The sequence below is a fragment of the Pongo abelii genome, chromosome 19 (assembly GCF_028885655.2).
Source record: "Pongo abelii isolate AG06213 chromosome 19, NHGRI_mPonAbe1-v2.0_pri, whole genome shotgun sequence".
Lineage (NCBI taxonomy): Eukaryota > Metazoa > Chordata > Mammalia > Primates > Hominidae > Pongo > Pongo abelii.
The window spans coordinates 70,261,965-70,283,039 of NC_072004.2; the positions used below are offsets into that span (position 1 = coordinate 70,261,965).

General features: G+C 49.2%; 1 protein-coding gene and 1 long non-coding RNA gene across 3 annotated transcripts; one reads left to right on the forward strand and one right to left on the reverse strand.

Moving 5' to 3' along the window:
* The first annotated feature begins 2,761 nt into the window (after nucleotides 1–2,761).
* Nucleotides 2,762–20,249, forward strand: PSMD3 (proteasome 26S subunit, non-ATPase 3). Its single transcript, XM_002827620.6, has 12 exons — nucleotides 2,762–3,179; nucleotides 6,265–6,455; nucleotides 8,833–8,970; nucleotides 10,941–11,077; nucleotides 12,000–12,190; nucleotides 12,355–12,458; nucleotides 17,245–17,359; nucleotides 17,467–17,586; nucleotides 17,715–17,818; nucleotides 18,471–18,626; nucleotides 19,618–19,668; nucleotides 19,794–20,249. Exons 1-12 carry the CDS (start codon nucleotides 2,960–2,962, stop codon nucleotides 19,869–19,871), a joined length of 1,605 nt encoding a protein of 534 aa, XP_002827666.4. The 5' UTR covers nucleotides 2,762–2,959; the 3' UTR covers nucleotides 19,872–20,249.
* On the reverse strand, nucleotides 8,663–19,214 carry LOC129054937 (uncharacterized). Of its 2 annotated transcripts, XR_008519565.1 has the most exons (5): nucleotides 18,969–19,208; nucleotides 16,408–16,691; nucleotides 14,734–15,507; nucleotides 10,852–11,171; nucleotides 8,663–9,040 (listed from the first exon to the last, which is right to left on the reverse strand). It is a non-coding gene; the product is annotated as an uncharacterized LOC129054937 (long non-coding RNA). The 2 variants fall into 2 exon arrangements; XR_008519564.1 differs by lacking the exon at nucleotides 14,734–15,507 and having other exon boundaries at nucleotides 18,969–19,214.
* Nucleotides 20,250–21,075: the final 826 nt, after the last annotated feature.

A 21,075-nucleotide genomic window follows, 5' to 3' on the forward strand; every position in this document is an offset into this window, starting at 1 on the left:
TCAAAGAAGAGCATTTGGGGGTCCCCTAGCTCTGAGTTGAGGGAAAGACCAAGAGATATGTAGTAGAAGCCCGAAACAAAAATAAGACAGATTTCAAATTTATTGAACAGAAAATGCAGATGGGCCTTTAAAAAAAAAGGGGGACCCAAGAATAAGACTAACCCAAAACTTTAAAAACTAAATTGTGATATTATTTCACCTTTCTCTGTTCTGCCCTGAAATTTAGGGTTCTTGTAGGAGGAAGTAGTGTGGCTAGGCTTGGCATATGGACCTACTACTAATATGGATATTACAATCTCATCAAACTGCTGGGTTTATATCATCCTTCTCTGCCTAAAAGCTGGGTTTGAACATCTTTCACCAACCTCTTTTAAAGCAGTATTAGAACCAGACACCGTAGCTCACGCCTGTAATCCCAGCACTTTGGGAGGCTAATGTGGGCCGATCACTTGAATCCAGGAGTTCAAGACCAGCCTGGGCAACATGGCGAAACCCCATCTCTACAAAATATACCAAAAATTAGCCAGGCATGGTGGCATGTGTCTGTGGTCCCAGCTACTCGGGAGGCTGAGGTTGGAGGATCACTTGAGCCTGGGAGGCTGAGGCTGCAGTTAGCCAAGATAGCACCACTGCGCTCCAGCTTGGGTGATGGAGCGAGATCCTGTCTCAAAAAATAAAAATAATTTTTAAAAAAGTAGTTCTATGAGTGCAGCGCATGCCTGTAATCCCAGCACTTTGTAAGGCCAAGGCAGGAGGATCACCTGAGGTCAGGAGTTCAAGACCAGCCTAACCAATATAGTGAAGCCCTGTCTCTACTAAAAATTAAAAAAAAAAAAATTAAACATTAGCTAGACGTGGTGGCTCGCACCTGTAGTCCCAGCTACTCAGGAGAAGGAGGCAGGAGAATCGCTTGAACCCCAGAGTGGGAGGTTGCAGTGAGCCAAGATCACGACTCTGTACTCCCTAGCCTGGCCAACAGAACGAGATTCCGTTTAAAAAAAAAAAAAAAGTTTTATGAGTGGAAGAATTTCTCTAAGGATTTTGGTCCCTGGAGTCAGACTCTCCCCAGCGTCTTAGTTGCCCCCTGCCCAGCCTGGTTCCCTCATCCACCAAGAATTCATGACCAACTGTCAGAAGCTTTGTGTTATGCCGCCAGCCTCCCTGATCGTGAGCACCTTCCAAAGCCTCACTCTATTGCTCATGGATATACTGGGTTGTTATCTGCTGACTTGGTTGTTTTCTCCTTGTGATGTAAACTTAATAGAGAGATGAGCTAACACCCTAACTATCTAGAAGAGTAACTCCTTTGATGGTTAAGGATGAACATAACTCATCTGTTTTCTTCCTTACCATTCTCACCCACCTTCAGTTGCAGATATGGTGTTATGAAGAGGTTCTAATGAGTTTATTCCAATGATGATTCAAAAGTCCTGTTATCCACCCCCCAGCCCTGGAGGGTGAGAGGACAGTTGAGGAGGAACTGGTCAAGGCATGTTCCCTAAAACTAGAGCACATATCTTTCCAGTTAGCAAGTGGCTGTTTAATGCAAGGGACATCCTGCAATCCTATGAAAGAAGATGCAAAAGATATGCAGGATACCCTTTATATATGCAAAGGAGGAGGAGGTCAAAACATATTTCCTGCCTTCTAGGTCCTTACAACAGGGCTAGATTGTCTTGTAGGGTCCGTGAAAGGTCTAAAACTCAGGACTTCCACTTATGAGAGAGAGAAAAGTTTCAAGTTAGGGAGAGAGTTTTTGTTTTGTGTTCTAAGAAATTGGGAGATATATCCTTCACCTTGTTTCACCTTCCCTGCAGAACCAGTGGGGGAGTCCTTTGAAAAATAAGTGGGTAGGGTTTCTTGTCCAATTTGCTTCCCCTTAGGTACACCACTAAGTAAACCATCATTCTCTCCTTAGGCACACCATTATTCTATTCCCCATTTCACAATGTCTGTCTGGATGTATAAAAGCCCTCTCAATGGGCTCCCTAAAGCGTCTGCCAGTAGGGGCTCCCACCCTCTTTCCTCAACACTCCCAATCCACCGCAGCCCAGAGCACAGTGTCTGGTTATCTAACCTTCTGACTCCCCCGTATACTACATTCTTGAGCTGTTTTTCACCCCCCTATTTGCTAACCGTGGGCCGTACATAGGGTGGACCCTATGTTTTGTTAAACTGGAGTGATTCTACGCAAATGCACACTCCTACCTATCGGCACTCCCAGCCTGCAGAAATTGTATGCCTTATGTTCAGCACTAAACTGAAATCTAACCAAGGAAGTCCGGATCCCATAGGGTTCTTCCTACTCTCCAGTTCGATTTATTTTAAGCCCAACAGCCCTAGCTTCACGTCCCTCCTTCGCAGCCTTCTTTCCTTCCCTCCTGCCGGATGCGCCCAGCAGCCGTTGAGCAAAAGCCCCGCGGATCTGGAAAGACACCCCACGAGCGACCGGGGAAAATTGAGCGAACTTGGGCGCAAAACCTGCCCGGCAACTCGTGACGTCATCTCGTCCCGCGCTCGGATAGGCTGTACCCACTCCACGCTGGTTGAGACGCTCTTAAAGTCCTTTGTAACCCAGATTGGAGCCTGAGGGGACCTCTCGTGGACGCCCACAGAAATGCACTCGAGAGGAACATAAAAGCATCACACTTAAACGCTCGAAAGAAAGCCCCACGAACCCATACAGGCTCCTCCCCGCTCCTTCCTCGAAGCTCCTCCTTCATCCTGCATCTCGGCTGTTGATTTATTTCCCCTTTGTTGACTCGGCCATCGGCCTGCCGGGCCTGGCGTTTCCCAGAAGGCCCAGCGCCGGGAAGGGGTTTGTAGCTGCTCCGTCATCGTGCGGCACGACGCTATCTCGCGCTGGTGTGCAGGCCCGGCTCGGCTCCTGGTCCCCGGTGCGAGGGTTCACGCGAGGCCCCGGCCTCGGTCCCCGGACTAGGCCGCGACCCCGGGTGTCATGAAGCAGGAGGGCTCGGCGCGGCGCCGCGGCGCGGACAAGGCGAAACCGCCGCCCGGCGGAGGAGAACAAGAACCCCCACCGCCGCCGGCCCCCCAGGATGTGGAGATGAAAGAGGAGGCAGCGACGGGTGGCGGATCAGCGGGGGAGGCAGACGGCAAGACGGCGGCGGCAGCGGCTGAGCACTCCCAGCGAGAGCTGGACACCGTCACCTTGGAGGGTACGGCAGCCCAGGCCGGGAACGTGCCGCGATCGCGGGTGACAGCGACCCCTGTGATTTGGCTTCTCGCTGGGAAGCCAGAGCAGCCTTCACCACCCTCAGTTCTTTGGGATCACCCCCAGATACCTGCCCCCACTGCCCTGACACTCCCGACTCCAGGCCCAATGACTGAACCTTCTCTCCAGGCTGGGAACCACTTCCCTCCCATACCCTCCATCCCCATATCTGGGGTTGCATCTATATCTAGGTCCCAGTGGGCCTGGGGACTCCCTCTTCTAAGTCCTCCCCTCTGACCTATTCCGTTTATATCCCACCCGACTGATTTTAGCGCCTCCAATATATGACTGATTGTTCCCGCTAGAAACCAGTGTTTGTGTCTGTGTGTAAACGGGGCCAGGATGACCTAGAATATTGACTCCTGAGTTTTAAAACTGTACAGCAGATTTTTGTTGTCCTAGCTGCCTTTAGCACACTCCCCCGAATGAACCATTTCGACCTAGTATCTTGTTTCCTACTTCTCTAACTGAAGTGTTCCAACAGTCCCCTTGCTGTCTCCTCCCTTCAGGTCCCTACTGCCCCTGTTTCTAAAGGGTTTAAGTACACACACACTTAAAACTTTTCGGGTGTCATCTTTGTTTGGTTTTGTAATACTCACTTTTGGCCTAAACTCCTATATACCGGTGTCTCCTATTTCTTTTCTCCGAGGTTCCTGTTTCGAGTGTCTGTAGTCCTCTTGTTCCTCCAAGTTCATGTTTTACTTTTCCCACTTAGAGCGTCCTGTTTCCATTTGAAGTGGGCAAAGTGAGAGCTTCCCACTGTGATCCTGGTGCCATTTTCCTGGTTCTGGATCAAGTGAGACCAGACTACTTACTAGGTTTTCTTTTCACTAAAATGAGTGAGAAACTAACTCAAAAACATTGAGATAAGCAAAGTTATCCTCCTAGGTGGTGCTTTTGAGGATGTGATGATGTTGACTACATCAGCTCTACTGTAAAGTTGAGCAACAGGATCGATATCTAATAGAGATCCTTTTACCTAAAGTAGTGACAGCCAATGTCAAAGGTGCCACTCAGCATTGCCTACTGGGTGTGTTTATTACAGGCACTTCATTTTCTTGTTGTAAAGTAATTCATATTCATTGCAGAAATTTTGAAATGTATGAGAAGTTAAAAGCAGGGGATAAAAAACATGATAAACATTTTTTCTTGTGAATTTTTTAGCTGCTCTCCTATAATTGAGAGCAAGTTATGTATACAATTTGTATCAAGGCATAACTAAATATAAATTTTGAATTTTATGTGTTTTCATTAACATTCGTAAACATAATCAGCATTCAATTTATTCCAGAAACATTTATTGAATACCCAATATAGTGGTTAAGAGTACAAGTTCTGGAATTAGTTCCCTCATCTGTATAAATACGAGTAATAGTACAGTACTTTATTGGGTTGTTGTGAACATTAAAATGCTTAAAACTGTGCCTAGCACATAAATATCAGCTGTTACTATTATATCATTAGTGTGGCCCAGATACCCTGTGCTAATCGCTGAATATACAGAAGTGCCTAAGAAACTACTCATTGATTGCATTCCCTTATTGCTTTGCATTTAAACTGTTTCTAGTTTCTTGCTATCATAAATAGCTTTGAAGCAATCATCTTTGTGCCCAACTTAAAAAATCTACTTTTATAATTATTTCTTCAGTACAGATTCCCACCAAAACCTATGTGCCTGAGTTTAAAAGGCTGAACATTTTAAAGGTTTTTGATAGTTATTGTGCAGAAAAACTGTGCTGATTTACATTATATCAGGAGAAATGTAGTTTTCACTGTACTCTATAATTTTTTTTTTTTTTTTGAGACGGAGTCTTGCTCTGTTGCCCAGGCTGGAGTGCAATGGCGCGCTCTCGGTTCACTGCAACCTCCGCCTCCCAAGCGATTCTCCTGCCTCAGCTTCCCGAGTAGCTGGGATTACAGGCACCCACCACCACGCCCGGCTAATTTTTTTATTTTTAGTAGAGACTAGGTTTCACCATGTTGGCCAGGCTGGTCTCAAACTGCTACCCTTAATGATCTGCCCTCCTCAGCCTCCCAAAGTACTGGGATTACAGGCGTGAGACACGGTGCCCTGCCTATAATTTTTTTAATGTTACTAATTTGGTAGTTTAAAAATGTTTCCATTTGCAATTACTCAAATACTAACGGAATATAATTTTTGTCTGTTAGCTATTTTTCCTCTTTGTATGTTAGTTCGTCTCCAATTTTGTTTTGAAATTGTGGCAACATAATCATTATACCATTATATCTCTTAACCATTTATACAAGCTCTTTATAGAATAAAAATATGAATCTTTGATCACATTTGTTGAAAATATTTTTCTTTTGTATACACAGTTATCTAAAAGGGTTTTTTTAAATGAAGTCAAGCCCATTAATCTTTTGTGCGTATGTGATTTCTCCCATTGTTTACCTTTAGAAAGTCTTTTCCATTAAGATCTGATAAATCTGGACTCCAGGTTTCTTTAGTTAATTGGTTTTTCTTTTCTTCCTCTGTCATCCTCTACCCCATCCTGCACCCCCAGTGTATTTTTTTCTTGCCACTTGGTTATGTCTTAAAATCAATGTGTGGAATCTGTAAATATGATGTACCCCATTAGGGCAGAAAAGGTGAGTGATCGCATTTTGCCCCTCCATGAGAGGCTCCTTAGAACTCCTTGCCTGGCTGGCGCGGTGGCTCACGCCTATAATCCCAGCACTTTGGGAGGCCGAGGCGGGCGGATCACGAGGTCAGGAGATCGAGACCATCCTGGCTAACACGGTGAAACCTCGTCTCTACTAAAAATACAAAAAAATTAGCCAGGCGTGGTGGCGGGCGCCTGTAGTCCCAGCTACTCGGGAGGCTGAGGCAGGAGAATGGTGTGAACCCAGGAGGCGGAGCTTGCAGTGAGCCGAGATTACACCACTGCACTACAGCCTGGGCGACAGAGTGAGACTCCGTCTCAAAAAAAAAAAAAAGAACTCATTGCCTGGAGTGGTGGGGGACTAGGAGTGAAAGTGACATCATTTTCTTCTCTGCTCCTCTTCAGACATCAAGGAGCACGTGAAACAGCTAGAGAAAGCGGTTTCAGGCAAGGAGCCGAGATTCGTGCTGCGGGCCCTGCGGATGCTGCCTTCCACATCACGCCGCCTCAACCACTGTGTTCTGTATAAGGCTGTGCAGGGCTTCTTCACTTCAAATAATGCCACTCGAGACTTCTTGCTCCCCTTCCTGGAAGAGGTGAGTGAGTCAGGCCAACTTAAAGGGTGCAGGCCTGGCCTCAGATCCCCAGGAACAGCGTTGTTTCCCGTCCTAAAGTCCCATCTTATTACCTGTGGTAGCATGAGGAGAGAAGCCAAAGCAGTCCATTTGAATACTCATCTGCACAGTGACAAGGGAACCGTCCACTGCCCTGTAGTGTCATTCTTCCAAGTCAGGGGATCAGGACCCTCCCAGTCAAACTCATTTCCCACTACCCTGCAACCTGTACCCCCTACTCCAGTTGAGGTTGCGTTGGGTGACCTCTCTGTTGTTCTAGGAGAGAGAAGGTGCTGCTGCCTCTTTCCTCTGAAGCTTTACCATGGAGGAGGTAGAGAACAGTGGTTAGGAGGAGCACAGGTGTCAGGGCCGGGCACACTGGCTCACACCCGTCATCCCAGCACTTTGGGAGGCTGAGGTGGGCACAGTGGCTAACACCGTCATCCCAGCACTTTGGGAGGCTGAGACGAGCAGATCGTTTGAGTCCAGCCTGGGCGACGTGGTGAGACCCTGTCTCTGCAAAAAGTACAAAAATTAGCCAGGCATGGTGGCATCTGCCTGTAGTCCCAGCTCCTCGGGAGGCTAAGGCAGGAGGACCACTTGAATACAGGAGGTGGAGATTGCAGTGAACCAAGATTGCACCACTGCATTGTAGCCTAGGTGACAGGGTGACCCCCCTACCTCAAAACACAACAAGAAAAAACACAGATTTTAGAGATAGAGTTGAATTTGAATCCAAACCCTGACAGTTAGTACCTGTGGGGCTTAGGCAAGTGACTCCATCTTGCTGTGCCTCGTTTTCTTCATTTGTTAAATGTGATGAACGGATTGGGGAGTGGAGAGTGTAAAGCTCCTAGAGCAGTGCCTGGCACATAGTGAATGCAGACGAAGTCAGTTTGGTGGTGGTGGTGGCGCCTCCGTGCCAGGAGAGACCTCTCCTTATCCTCTGTAGCTATAAACTCGCCCTCATTATTCATGGCATGGTCCAGGTCTCAGCCTTCTCCAATTCCACTGACCTTCCAGCACCTGCATTTCCTTAAAATCCTGTATACTCAGTCAGCTCCATGCATAGGGAAACTCAGAACATCCCTGGAGGTAGGGCAGTGAAGAGTTTCTTGTCTGGGAAAGGGGAAAAATGTACTGTTCCCCCAACTCCACCTTGAATATTTTCTGACCTTCACATCTCTAAACTCATAAAACGTGATTATTTTGGGGGGTGACTGTAACACATTATTTTTTCCAGTGTCAGTGACAAAATATGAAAATAAGTTTTGTTAGGCTGGGCTTGGTGGCTCACGCCTGTAATCCCAGCACTTTGGGAGGCTGAGGCGGGCGGATCACAAGGTCAGGAGATCGAGACCATCCTGGCTAACATGGTGAAACCCCATCTCTACTAAAAATATAAGAAATTAGCGGGCGTGGTGGTGGGTGCCTGTAGTCCCAGCTACTCGGGAGGCTGAGGCAGGAGAATGGCTTGAACCCAAGAGGCGGAGCTTGCAGTGAGCCGAGATCACGCCATTACACTCCAGCCTGGGCGACAGAGTGAGACTTTGTCTCAAAAAAAAAAAAAAAAAAAAAGAAAAAGAAAATAGGTTTTTTTTGTTTATATGTTGACTTTCCCTAAATTTTCTTTGTTCCCACAAGAAACAATTTTTTGGTCTCATTATTCTGATTTCATCTCTAGAATTATTTCGTTCAGCCCTGTCCAGTAGTATTTGCATTGGTTCCAGGTGTGGTGGTTTAATGTCTCCACTTAGGTTGTAGCCTCTTTGAAGGTTCCTTACATCGTCCTTTATGTCTCCATTATGTTGTGTAAAGAAATTTATTATTCTCCTGTAACACTTTATTGTGTTTATTAATATTATATTGCCAGCCTCCTTGACTTGTTTTGTTTTTTTGAGATGGGGTCTTGCTCTGTCACCCAGGCTGAAGCACAGTGGCACACTTATGGCCCAGTGCAGCCTCAAACTCCTGGGATCAAGCAATCCTCCTGCCTCAGCCTCCCGAGTAGCTGGGAATACAGGTGCATACCACCATGCCTGGCTAGTTCTTTTTTATTTTTTGAGAGATGGGGTCTCACTGTGTTGCCCAGACTGGTCTCAAACTCCTGGCCTCAAGCATTCTCCTGCCTCAGACTTCCAGGTAGCTGGCACTACCGGCGTGAGCCACCGCACCCAGCTCCTCCTTGATTTCTTTGGGAAAGACTGTCATCTTTATTTTTTTATCCCTAGCACCTAAGAAAATCTTGGCACATGGTAGACACTCAATAAATACGTTGAAATACATAGTGGATGCTCAATAAATTCTTGGTTACTTGATCTGACTGAGCTTTTCCATGGTAACTTCTGTCCTCTCCTAGCCCATGGACACAGAGGCTGATTTACAGTTCCGTCCCCGCACAGGAAAAGCTGCATCGACACCGCTTCTGCCTGAAGTGGAAGCCTATCTCCAGCTCCTCATGGTCATCTTCATGATGAACAGCAAGCGCTACAAAGAGGTATCCAGGATGCAGTGAGAGCGATTCATAAGCCCCAAGTGATGCAAGGGGTTTGGTGGGGAGATCGTCCCTGGTGAAGAAATGGAAATAATCACTGATTCTTAAGAACTGTCCCCCACACTCTTTCCTCATAGAGGTATGCGTTTGATCCCACATCCTGGGAGAACCCACTCCTGCTCTGGGCACTGTGGGACAGGGCTTGCAGTGGTCATGCTGTACCGGTCTGTTGGGGATACCAGTGTAGTACATTCTTGGGGAAAAGTAGGGGCATTTGGAGACAGAAAGACCTGGGTTCCAATCCCAGTCATAACCTAGGCAAATTAATTTCCCCCAGCTATATGTAAGATGGGGATAATAGCGCCTACCTTACGAGATGGTTAGTGTTACATAAAATAATTTGTTTAGAAATACTTAGCACAATGATCTGCATATAGTAAGCTTTCATGATATTGTCATAAATGGTAGCTGTTATTATGGACTAATAGCTCCGTTTTGCAAACTGCACTTCCACCACTCCCCCAGCTAGGGCCAGCTTCTTTGTTCATGATAGCCACTGTCACAGGAGCACACTCAGGAAGTAAGTCCCACTCCTTAATTCCCTGGTTTGTTTCCTTTCCTTACCACACTGTTTTTGGTTGTTGTTTGGTTGGGGGTTTTTTTGAGACAGGGTCTCGCTTTGTTGCCCATGCTGGAGGGCAGTGATGTGATCACAGTTCGCTGCAGCCTTGACCTCCCCGGCTTAAGTGATCCTTCCACCTCAGCCTCTTGGGTAGCTGGGACTACAGGCATGTGCCACCACGCCCAGCTAATTTTTGTATTTTTTTGTAGAGACAGGATTTCACCTTCTTGCCAAGCTGGTCTCCAACCCCTGGGCTCAAGTGATTTCCTGGCCTCAGCCTCCCAAAGTGTTAGGGTTACAGGCATGAGCCACTGCGCCTGGCCCACTGTTTTGTTTTTATTGGAGATGGGGTCTTGCTATGTTAACCAAGCTGGTCTTGAACTCCTGGGCTCAGGTAGTCCTCCCACCTCAGCCTCTCATGTAGCTGGGATTACAGGCACGTGCCACTGTACTTGGCTGTTTGTTTTTGAGATATAATTCACCCCTTTCAAGTGTACTACAGGCCAGGTATGGTGGCTCACGCCTGTAATCCCAGCACTTTGGGAGGCCAAGGCTGGCGGATCACGAGGTCGGACAATCAAGACCATCCTGGCCTTGAAACCCTGTCTTTACTAAAAATACAAAAAATTAGCCGGGCGTGGTGGCTTGTGCCTGTAGCCCCAGCTACTCAGAAGGCTGAGGCAGGGGAATTGCTTGAACCAGGGAGGCGGAGGTTGTGGTGAGCCAAGACTGCGCCACTGCACTCCAGCCTGGTGACAGAGCGAGACTCCGTCAAACAAATAAATAAAGTATCCTACAATTTAGTGGGTTTTAGTATATTCCCAAAGTTGTATATCCACCCCTAATTCCAGAACATTTTCATCACCCCAAAAAGAAACACCATACATATTAGTAGTCACTTTTCATTCTCCCCTTACCCAGCCCCTGGCAGCTACTAATCTGCCCTGTCTCTATTGAGGATTTACTTACTCTGGACATTTCATGTAAATGGAATTACACACCGTGTGCCCTTGGTTTCTGGCTTTTTTCACTTAGCATCATGTTTTCAAGGTTGACCCATGTTGTAGTGTCTGTCAGTACTTCCTTCCTTTTTAAGGCTGAGTAATATTCCCTCGTGTGGATGTGCCACATTTTGTTTATCTGTTCATCAGCTGACGGGCACCTGGGTTGTTTCTGCTCTTTGGTTATGAATAATGCTTCTGTGAACATTCGTGTATATGCTTTTATGTGAGCCTAAGTTCCAGTTCTCTTGGCTTGCATACCTAGGATAGGAATTGCTGGCTCAGATGACAACTCCATGTTTATCCTTTTGAGGAACTGCCACTTGATTCTCTTTTGGCTTCCTCCCCAGGCACAGAAGATCTCTGATGACCTGATGCAGAAGATCAGTACGCAGAACCGCCGGGCCCTAGACCTTGTAGCCGCAAAGTGTTACTATTATCACGCCCGGGTCTATGAGTTCCTGGACAAGCTGGATGTGGTGCGCAGGTACAGGCAGCCAAGGATCTCACTTGGGGCCCGCGGGGTCAGAGACTTGGTCAGTCACAAGCACACAGCTGTGGATCTGGAGAGGGCGATGAACCTGTAGATGTAAGCAGGGAAGAGGGGCAGTGGTTCCCATGCCCTGCGCCACCTGAGGGGTGTGGGAGAGAGACTGATGCTAGATGAAGAAGTGGGTCACTGCTGGGCTGTAAAGAACTGTCCCCAGGTTCTTCCCTTCACCCCACATCAAGGTAGGACTGAGGGTGGGTTAGGGGTGGAGGGACAGGCTAGAAAACATTTTACTTCTTTGCTCAAGACCTGCAGTGGCTTCCCGTCTCAAGGAAGGGCAAAGTCCTTACAATACCTCATAAGGCCTGACATGATCTGCTCCATTTTGACCTCCCAGACTTCACCTCCTCCTGCTCCTCAGCCCCACTGGCCTGCCTTTCCTCTGGTGTGCCCGGCACACTCTTCTTCAGAGCCTTTGCACTGGCTGCTCCTCTGTCCAGAACACTCTTCTCTCCGCCTCCTTCAAGCCTTCCCTTAACTGATCCCTTCTCAGTGAGTCCTGCCTTGGCCAAGCTGTTGAAAAGTTCAACTCATCTTTCTCATCTCCTGCATTCCCCATTGCAGTTCCCCTGGCCTCACAGGCCTCCTGTCTTCTGCCACACTGCAGGCTGTGCTTCTTTCTCATGACCATTGCCTCCCCCACTGCACTGCATTCCCTAAGGGCAGGGTTTTGTCCCTTTTTCGCACCCAGAATAGTGCTATACACCTTAGGCACTCGATAGTTAACAGTATTCAGCAAATAACCAGAAAAGCAATTTGTATAACTTTCTTAAGGAATTGAGAAAGAGTGAAGAGTCAAAGGCAGTTCAGAGAGTTGTGATTTGAAGCCTTTGACATCTTTCTTCTTTCCTTCTTGAAGCTTCTTGCATGCTCGGCTCCGGACAGCTACGCTTCGGCATGACGCAGACGGGCAGGCCACCCTGTTGAACCTCCTGCTGCGGAATTACCTACATTACAGCTTGTACGACCAGGCTGAGAAGCTGGTGTCCAAGTCTGTGTTCCCAGAGCAGGCCAACAACAATGAGTGGGCCAGGTACCTCTACTACACAGGTGAGCAGAGGGGCCCAACCCACAAATCAGAAGGTGTCTCAGGCCTACCTGGTGCAAATTTTCCAAGGGGTGGTGCATAAGAGGCCCATTTGGCACCCTGGCTTGTCGGTGGGGGGTTGGATGACCCCACTCTGTTGACCAACTCTCCTCTCCTCCACTCCCAGGGCGAATCAAAGCCATCCAGCTGGAGTACTCAGAGGCCCGGAGAACAATGACCAACGCCCTTCGCAAGGCCCCTCAGCACACAGCTGTCGGCTTCAAACAGACGGTGAGCCACAACCACCATCATCCCTTTGCCTCTTTTTTTTTTTTTTTTTTTTTTTTTTTTTTTTTTTTTTTAATTAAGATGGTGTCTCGCTATGTTACCTGGGCTAGTCTTGAACTCCTGGGTTCAAGAAGTCCTCCCACCTCAGCTTCCCAAAGTGCTGGGATCACAGGTGTGAGCCACCATGCCTGGCCCCTTTGCCTGTTACTCATTCCCTACCACTTCAGTTCTCTTCTCTATGCTAGGGGCTAGGAAAGGCATCCTTAACCTTCCTATCCAGAAGGACTTCAAACTTTTTTTTTTTTTTTTTTTTTTTTGTGGAGACGGGCATCTCACTGTTGCTTAGGTGAGAACTCCTGGGCTCAAGCAGCCCTTCGGCCTCTGCCTCCCTAAGTGCTGAGATTGCAGGTGCGAGCCACTGTGTCTGCAAAACGTTGCTTCACATCTATTTGTGGGTGTCACGAAGCAGACACTACCTGCACCTCTGGCAGTGGATATTCAGAGTGTTCTCCTTGGCAGATAGGTTTAGAATATTCCTGATTCCCCAGTGCTCCTGACAGTCATTCCAGGCTTGGACCTAGATTGTGTTGATATAAACCCCAGGTTTTTATCTGGTCCTTCATGTTCACATTTGGAAACTGTATTGTCTGTGGCCAAGGAACCCAGAAAATCTCTGCAAGGCTGAGTGGCTCAAGTAAACATAAAACTTGGCCACTTAAGAGCTGTCACTCAGCAAGTATTTAAGCATCAACCTTGGTATTAGGCACTGTAAGGGATAGGAAGGGAGGATAATAAGTGATCTTTCTTTCTTTCTTTTCTTTCTTTCGTTTTTTGTTTTTTGAGACAGTCTCCCTCTGTCACCCAGGCTGGAGTGCAATGGCGCGATCTTGTCTCACTGCAACCTCCGCCTCCCAAGTTCAAGCGATTCTCCTGCCTCAGCTTCCTGAGTAGCTGGGCAGGCGCCCGTCACCACACCCAACTAATTTTTTTGTTTGTTTTTTTGGTTTTTTTGGTTCTTTTTTTTGAAATGGAGTCTTGCTCTGTCTCCCAGGCTGGAGACAGAGGTGCCATCTTGGCTCACTGCAACCCCTGTCTTTGGGGTTCAAGGGATTCTCCTGCCTCAGCCTCCCGAGTAACTGGGATTACAGGCGCCTGCCACCACGCCCAGCTAATTTTTTGTATTTTTAGTAGAGACAGGGTTTCACCATGTTGGCCAGGCTGGTCTCGAACTCCTGACCTCAAGTGATCCACCCACCTCAGCCTCCCAAAGTCCTGGGATTACAGGTGTGAGCCACCGCTCCAGGCCAGGTATTTCTTATTACTAGAGTATTTCAAAGAGATAAAGAAGGTTGTCTCAGAAAGCTTGAGGGTGTATGTGAAGTCACAGAGCCCAGTAGCCAGGATGTAGACCCAGTCTTCCGAAATTCAAACCTCTGCTCCTGCCTTCACACAACATCCACCTCCATGGTGCCTTGACAGGGAACGGGAGACATGTATGTTGATTAGGTCAATGTAGTAGAAGATTGATTTTATTTCTGTTCAGAAGTTCAGAGAAAGTCAGATTTGTTTTTGATCAAATAATGAAAGAGAAAGGGTCTTAAAGAAAAAGTTGGCTAGGTACAGGGCTCACACCTGTAATCCCAGCACTTTGGGAGGCTGTGGCAAGAGGATTGCTTGAGACCAACCTGAGCAACATATGGAGACACCGCCTCTGCAAAAATAAAAAACCTAGCTGAGCGTGATGGCACGCACCTGTAGTCCCAGCTACTTGGGAGGCTGAGGTGCAAGGATCACTTGGGCCCAGGAAGTCGAGGCTGCAGTGAGCCATGATCGTGCCACTGCACTGCAGCCTGGGCGACAGAGCAAGACTCTGTCTCAAAAAAAAAGAAACATTAAAATTGAACTGGTCTTTGAAAGATGGGTAGGATTTTCACAAAAAGTAAAGGGTTTTCAGACACACAGGGCGCGTGAGCGAAATGTTAGATTGCTTACGATATGAGAGACGCTAAAGTTTCTTTTGAAAATCACTAAAAATACTGGTAATTAACATATATAAAATGTGTCATGTACCATGAGAGAGGCTTTCAGGCATTTAAATCTCAGTGGCAGGAAGGCGTAGAGAGCTGGAAGAGAGGTCTTGGGCTGTTGGTGAGGGAGCGCAGGGAGAGAGAGGGCGGGAGTGAAGGCATGTTTGGGAGAAGGCCTGCAACCAGCCCTCTGCCCTCTGCCCTCACACACCCTTGCCGTACCCCTGTCACCACCCAGCTTACATAATCACCTGGGGTTCTGATGAAGCCGTAGATTCCGATTCGGAGAGTCTATGTTCCTAACAGGCCCTGGGTGATGCCAGTGCTGCTGGTGCACAGAGCGCTCTGAGGAGGGCGGTACTGGCTCATCCTGTTCAAAGCTGGAGGCCGGCTAGCATTCGTTCATGCAGCTGCCTTGTCTCTTGTAAACTTGAATGTCTCTCTCCGCCCATTTTCACCTTCCCTGTCTTAACACCAGCTTCACTACCTGTGTTTTCCATCACACTCCTTCCTCTCTCTTCTAGCCTTGGCCCATCACCTGTTTGCTTCAGTCTCCGGGAAGAAAACCCCCAGCCCTGCTGCTTCCTCTCTCAGGCAGCCATTCCTGTCTCCCCTGTCTCCCTCCCCAACAGTGCACTGGCCAGCCCCTTCCCTCCAGTGTTCTCTCTGCTCCTTCTCACCACGTGGGCCTCAGCAGAGCACTCTGAGAGCCTCTCTGTCAATAGTAAAACCCTCATTCTCTCCTTGAGTGACCTTGTTTGCTTTCCCAGCTTCAGCACTCGCCTGCAGGATGCTCTTCAGCCCATACATTGCTAACTCCATTACTCTGCTGCCACCGCAAGGTCCCACAGACTTGGCAGCTTAAACAACCGAAATTGATTTCATCACAATTCTGGAGGCTCTAAGTCCAAGAGCAAAGTGTGACACGATTGGTTTCTTCTGAGGGCCTCTCGTCTGCCTGTCGCTGGCCGTCTCCTGGTGTTTTCACATGGTCTTCCCTCTGCCTGTCTGTGTCCTGCTTTTGTCTTAGAAGGACAATAGTCATGTAGGATTAGGGTCTACCCATATGACCTCCTCATTTTACCGTAATTACCTCTTTAAAGGCCCTGTGTCCAAATAGAATCCCATTCTGAGGTACTGGGGTTTAGGTCTCTAACATGAACTTGAGGGGGACGCAGTTTAGCCCATAACACTAACTCTGACCCCTCTCATGAGCATCAGGCCTGCAGATCCAGCTCCCCCTCCCACCCCCCATGTCTTTCTCTACAGTGTGTCCCAAAGAGACCCGTCCTGGCCCCCTTAGCATTCCTTCCTCCTGCTTTCCCGATCCAGATCAGGGCCTTGGGATCATCTCTGACTCTCCCCCAATCTCCTTCCCATCACTGGGTCATCTGTTGAATTGTCTGCACATCTTCTGTGTTTGCCTGTTCCTTCATATTGCCAGTGCCATGATTTGAGCCACTAACATTCCCAGACACTTCTGCCTGGTCATCTTCCTCTCCAGCAGCCCAGCTTACATTCACTTGCCTTACTAAGCAGAGCTCCAACTCTGTCCTTCCCTTGCCTGGGAAGCTTCCATTGCTCCCCACTGCTGTAGGGTATCATAATGATCTTGTGAGGTAGACAGGCTAGGTATTGTTATTGTTATTTGGTAGTTTTAGAGATGAGGAACTAAGGACCCAGTTGCTCAGTGTTTCCTAGCTAGTGAATAGAGACTAGACACCAAGTGTTCTACATGCAGACTTCATACTGCTCAGCCTGGCACGCAAAATGGCAACGGCATAGTCCCCAGACCGTGGTCCCACCTGTCTCTTTCCTAACAGCTCCCCAAGCACCCACACTTTTCTGCCTCTTTTTCAATCTGTACCCTTGACCCTCCTCCTTTTTCTGCTTTGTCAGACTCCTTAAGGCACTTCATAAATTACCATTTCCAGGGATTTCCTCTCATACATGGGTTACTCCAGTGGACAGGGCAGCCTCATGGGTGCCTGTGGAGGGTGAAGGGTCTGCCTCGCCGTGGGTGTGATCACACACTCCCGTTGTAACCCCTGCCTCCCGTGACACTTGCTGCCCCACGATTTAGCTGCTTTGTGTTCCGTGCCTCCTGTTTGCTGGTGAACTCCTGAGTTGGGGGGCGTCGTTCCCTCCACTGTAGTTCTTGCGCGATGCTGAATCCATGGTCAGCACCACTCGGAAATACCTCACAGTCCTGTGGAGGAAGACAGGCCGGGGTTTCCAGTTACCCTTCTATGTCTGGATACTCTGCTCATTCACTGAAGCCAGGCCCCTTCCTGCACTTATGCCTCTACCCAGATAACGAGTTCTACCCACTGATGACCTCCTCTCCTCTAGTAACAGTCCGCCTCCCTAATGAGCATCTCTGGCTGACACACGTTCCGTTCTCCAGGCCTGTGAGCCCTGGTCCCTCGCTGTTGCTGAGCCACAGCACCCACCCTTCTGGCCTCACTTTAGAGCACTGTCATTTCAGAGCAGACTGTGTGTGGGGTGGCCAGGTGAAATGCAGCTGACGGCTCTGCGACCAAATGTGACCAAAGGGCCACATTCCCAGCACCCGGCTCCAAAGGCAGAGCTTGGATTCTATGCCCAGCACAGGTTTTCAGGGCTTCCTCCTCTCTCTGGGCCTAAACAGTGATCCCTTTCCCTGTTTCCCACTACATCTGGCAGAATTTAGGCCACATTTCATTTTCTTCTTCTGCCCATGGGGCTCCCTGCCCACTGTGTTCCCCTGTCACTCTGTCCAGGTGCACAAGCTTCTCATCGTGGTGGAGCTGTTGCTGGGGGAGATCCCTGACCGGCTGCAGTTCCGCCAGCCCTCCCTCAAGCGCTCACTCATGCCCTATTTCCTTCTGACTCAAGGTAAGGCTGGCTTCCCCACCCCAGAGCCCACTAGGTCTCCTTCACTGGGGCCTCTTACATGCCTGTGCCCATTTGCATCATCCAATCTACTCCTTTTCTCCCTGCAGCTGTCAGGACAGGAAACCTAGCCAAGTTCAACCAGGTCCTGGATCAGTTTGGGGAGAAGTTTCAAGCAGATGGGACCTACACCCTAATTATCCGGCTGCGGCACAACGTGATTAAGACAGGTGTGGATCAGGATCTGAGGGGCTGTTGGACGAGCAGAAGCCAGGCCGGGGCAAACCTAGTGGGTATCCTTGGGCAAGTGAAGGATCTGTGCCCACTCTGCCCACCCCATCGCTCCTTCCTCTCCCAGGTGTACGCATGATCAGCCTCTCCTATTCCCGAATCTCCTTGGCTGACATCGCCCAGAAGCTGCAGTTGGATAGCCCCGAAGATGCAGAGTTCATTGTTGCCAAGGTGGGGCTGGTTCAGGAACCACAGTGACCAGGTTATCACTTTCCTGCCAATCTCAGGAGGCAGGAGTGGGAGGAGTTTGGCCAAGGAGGGGAATAGGTAAAGCAATGGCATAGTCATTTCAGGGAGAGCCCGTCATTTGCAGTGAAGCCAAGAAGTTGCCAGAGAGAGCATGGATGTGCATGTGAGTGTGTGAGTGTAGGTGTGTACACATGTTGAGTTTATGATAGTGCCTGTGAGTGTGAGACTACGAGGGCAGAGGAATGGGATGGAACAAGATGTTCTCTGACTTAGAAGATGGGCGTGCTGGGCCAGGTGCAGTGGCTCATGCCTGTAATCCCAGCACTTTGGGAGGCTGATATGGGCAGATCACCTGAGGTCAGGAGTTTGAGACAAGCCTGGCCAACTTGGCGAAACCCCATCTCTACTGAAAATACAAAAATTAGCCAGGCCTGGTGGCAGGTTCCTGTAATCCCGTCTACTTGGGAGGCTGAGGCAGGAGAATCACTTGCACCCGGGAGGTAAAGGTTGCAGTGAGCCGAGTTCGCACCACTGCACTCTCCTGCCTGGGTGACAGAGCGAGACTCCATCTCAAAAAAAAAAAAAAAGAATAAGCTGGGCGTGCTGGTGAACTTTCCTCTTTGGGGGCCTGCAGGCCATCCGGGATGGTGTCATTGAGGCCAGCATCAACCACGAGAAGGGCTATGTCCAATCCAAGGAGATGATTGACATCTATTCCACCCGAGAGCCCCAGCTAGCCTTCCACCAGCGCATCTCCTTCTGCCTAGATATTCACAACATGTCTGTCAAGGTGAGAAGCCCGTGGCTGCAGAGTCACAGCTGGCAGCAGCATGCCCCTCCCTCCACACTCATGGATTCCTCAGAGAAGACTGGCTTAATTTGTGACTCACGTCCCAGCCAATCTCTGTAAAACCACTGAGCTGCAGCGCAGGGGGCCCAGAATGGGAGGGGGACTTGGCCATAGTTCTATAGCCAGTTGCCCTCTCCTATTGCGTTTAAGGGATGATGTGGTCACCAGGGAGGACCAGGCAGGGATTCAGAGGGCAGGGTTCTACATTTGGTTCCAAATTTGAGGCATTTAACTTCTCAAAGCTCTGTTTCTCCATCTCTGAAGCTGATAGGGAGGTGTTACCTGTCTTGCTTGCTTCACAGGGTTGGTAAGATTAAAAGAAGTCCCTGTATTGAGGCACTTAGCGAAGTCTAAATTGTAAAAAGATGGCGCTGGTATCTAGCTCCACAAAAGGGTGAGCCCTCATCCTCAGTTAAGCACTGAGTTTGGTGCTGTTACTATTTGCTTGCCATGTTTTTTTCTGGTCTCCTCCCAGGAAACTAGGATATTGCTGCCTTGCTTAAAATCCGGCTAAGCCCTACTCCACGTGACATGCAAGGCCCTTTGTGACCTGGTCCCTTAGGTCAAGCCTCCCCTCCCGCTCCTGCCCCACCACCCAGCAGCCAGCCCCACTGAGTGCAGGCCAGGCCCCTCCCACATGGAATCCTCCACCGGGAAGGCCTCTCCCCGTTCCCACATCCACTGCGGTCCTCCTTTTCCTCCTCCCTGCCCAGTCAAGAGAGTTGGTCGTTTATTCCTCTTTTTTCAGCATTTCCCACGGGGCACTGTAATAATTCCTTTGATGCCTAGCCCCCCACTAGACTAACTGGAGAGGGGCCCGCTGTTTCCTGCCTGGTGTCTAGCTCACAGAGGGGACGCAGGGAGTGCAGGTTATGTGAGTGCCTCACCTGCTTCCTTCCCTCCCTCATCTCTTCTCTTTGCTGTGCCCCAGGCCATGAGGTTTCCTCCCAAATCGTACAACAAGGACTTGGAGTCTGCAGAGGTAAGCTCTCTGCTTTCTAGGTGAGACCAAAAGGTCAAACTTCCACACAGAAGGGGAGGCGGGTGAGTGTCTGGAAGGGCTGAGAGCTGCTCTGAAGCTTTGGCCTCACTTGCCTCTCTCCCCAGGAACGGCGTGAGCGAGAACAGCAGGACTTGGAATTTGCCAAGGAGATGGCGGAAGATGATGATGACAGCTTCCCTTGAGCTGGGGGGCTGGGGAGGGGTAGGGGGAATGGGGATAGGCTCTTTCCCCCTTGGGGGTCCCCTGCCCAGGGCACTGTCCCTGTGTTCCCACACACAGCTCATACGCTGCATTCGTGTAGGGGGTGGGGGTGCTGGGAGCCAGCCACCCTGACCTCCCCCAGGGCTCCTCCCCAGCCGGTGACTTACTGTACAGCAGGCAGGAGGGTGGGCAGGCGACCTCCCTGGGCAGGGTCCTGGCCAGTGGTGTGGGAGCAGGAGGGGAAGGATAGTTCTGTGTACTCCTTTGGGGAGTGGGGGACTAGAACTGGGATGTCTTGGCTTGTATGTTTTTTGAAGCTTCGATTATGATTTTTAAACAATAAAAAGTTCTCCAAAGTGCTTTGTGCATCAGTTACTATACTTCACTGCAGTATTGGCAGGCTCAGATTTTGGGTTTTTTGGCCTTAGAGTACTAGCCCCAGGTGTGTAATCTGAGGGCGATGGGTCTGCAGATGGGGAGGTGCCCAGGGGAGGATGAAGGGACCCTGAGCTGGGGTCGGGGGCCTAGGTTTACTCTGTTTCGTACCTGTGTGGCTTTGGTAAGGTCTTGTTAGGAAAGGTGTACCATGTGTCCATCACCAGCTGCAGACCTTCATCTCCCAATACACCTCATGGTGCTTCACGGATATTGCAGTTTTTACAAATTAAAGGTTTGGCCAGGCATGGTGGCTCATGCCTGTAATCCCAACACTTTGGGAGGCTGAGGTGGGCGGATCACTAGAGGTCAGGAGTTTGAGACCATCCTGGCCAACATGGCAGAACCCCGTCTCTACTAAAAATAGAAAAATCAGCTGGGCGTGGAGCCGGGCGCCTGTAATCCCAGCTACTTGGGAGGCTGAAGCAGGAGAATTACTTGAACCTGGGAGGCGGAGCTTGCAGTGAACCAAGATCTCACCACTGCACTCCAGCCTGGGCAACAGAGTGAGACTGTGTCGAAAAAGAAAAAGAAAAGGACAAATTGAAGGTTTCTGGCAACACTGCATCAAGCAAATCTGTCAGTGCCATTTTCCCAACAGCATGTGCTCACTTAGCGTCTCTGGGTCACATTTTGGTAAATCCTCTCGATATCTCAAACTTTTTAATTATTATATCTGTTATGGTGATGTGTGATCAGTGATCTTTGATGTTACTATTGTCATTGTTGGGGCACCACAAATTGCACCCA

What these genes read in the sequence shown, in the direction of transcription:
- PSMD3 (XM_002827620.6), top strand. Translation starts at nt 2,960, where the DNA reads ATGAAGCAGGAGGGCTCGGCGCGGCGCCGCGGCGCGGACAAGGCGAAA. An exon ending in AAGCTGGATGTGGTGCGCAG is followed by an intron (nt 11,078 to 11,999) that starts GTACAGGCAGCC and finishes TCCTTCTTGAAG; the next exon opens with CTTCTTGCATGCTCGGCTCC. An exon ending in CTGTCGGCTTCAAACAGACG is followed by an intron (nt 12,459 to 17,244) that starts GTGAGCCACAAC and finishes CACTCTGTCCAG; the next exon opens with GTGCACAAGCTTCTCATCGT.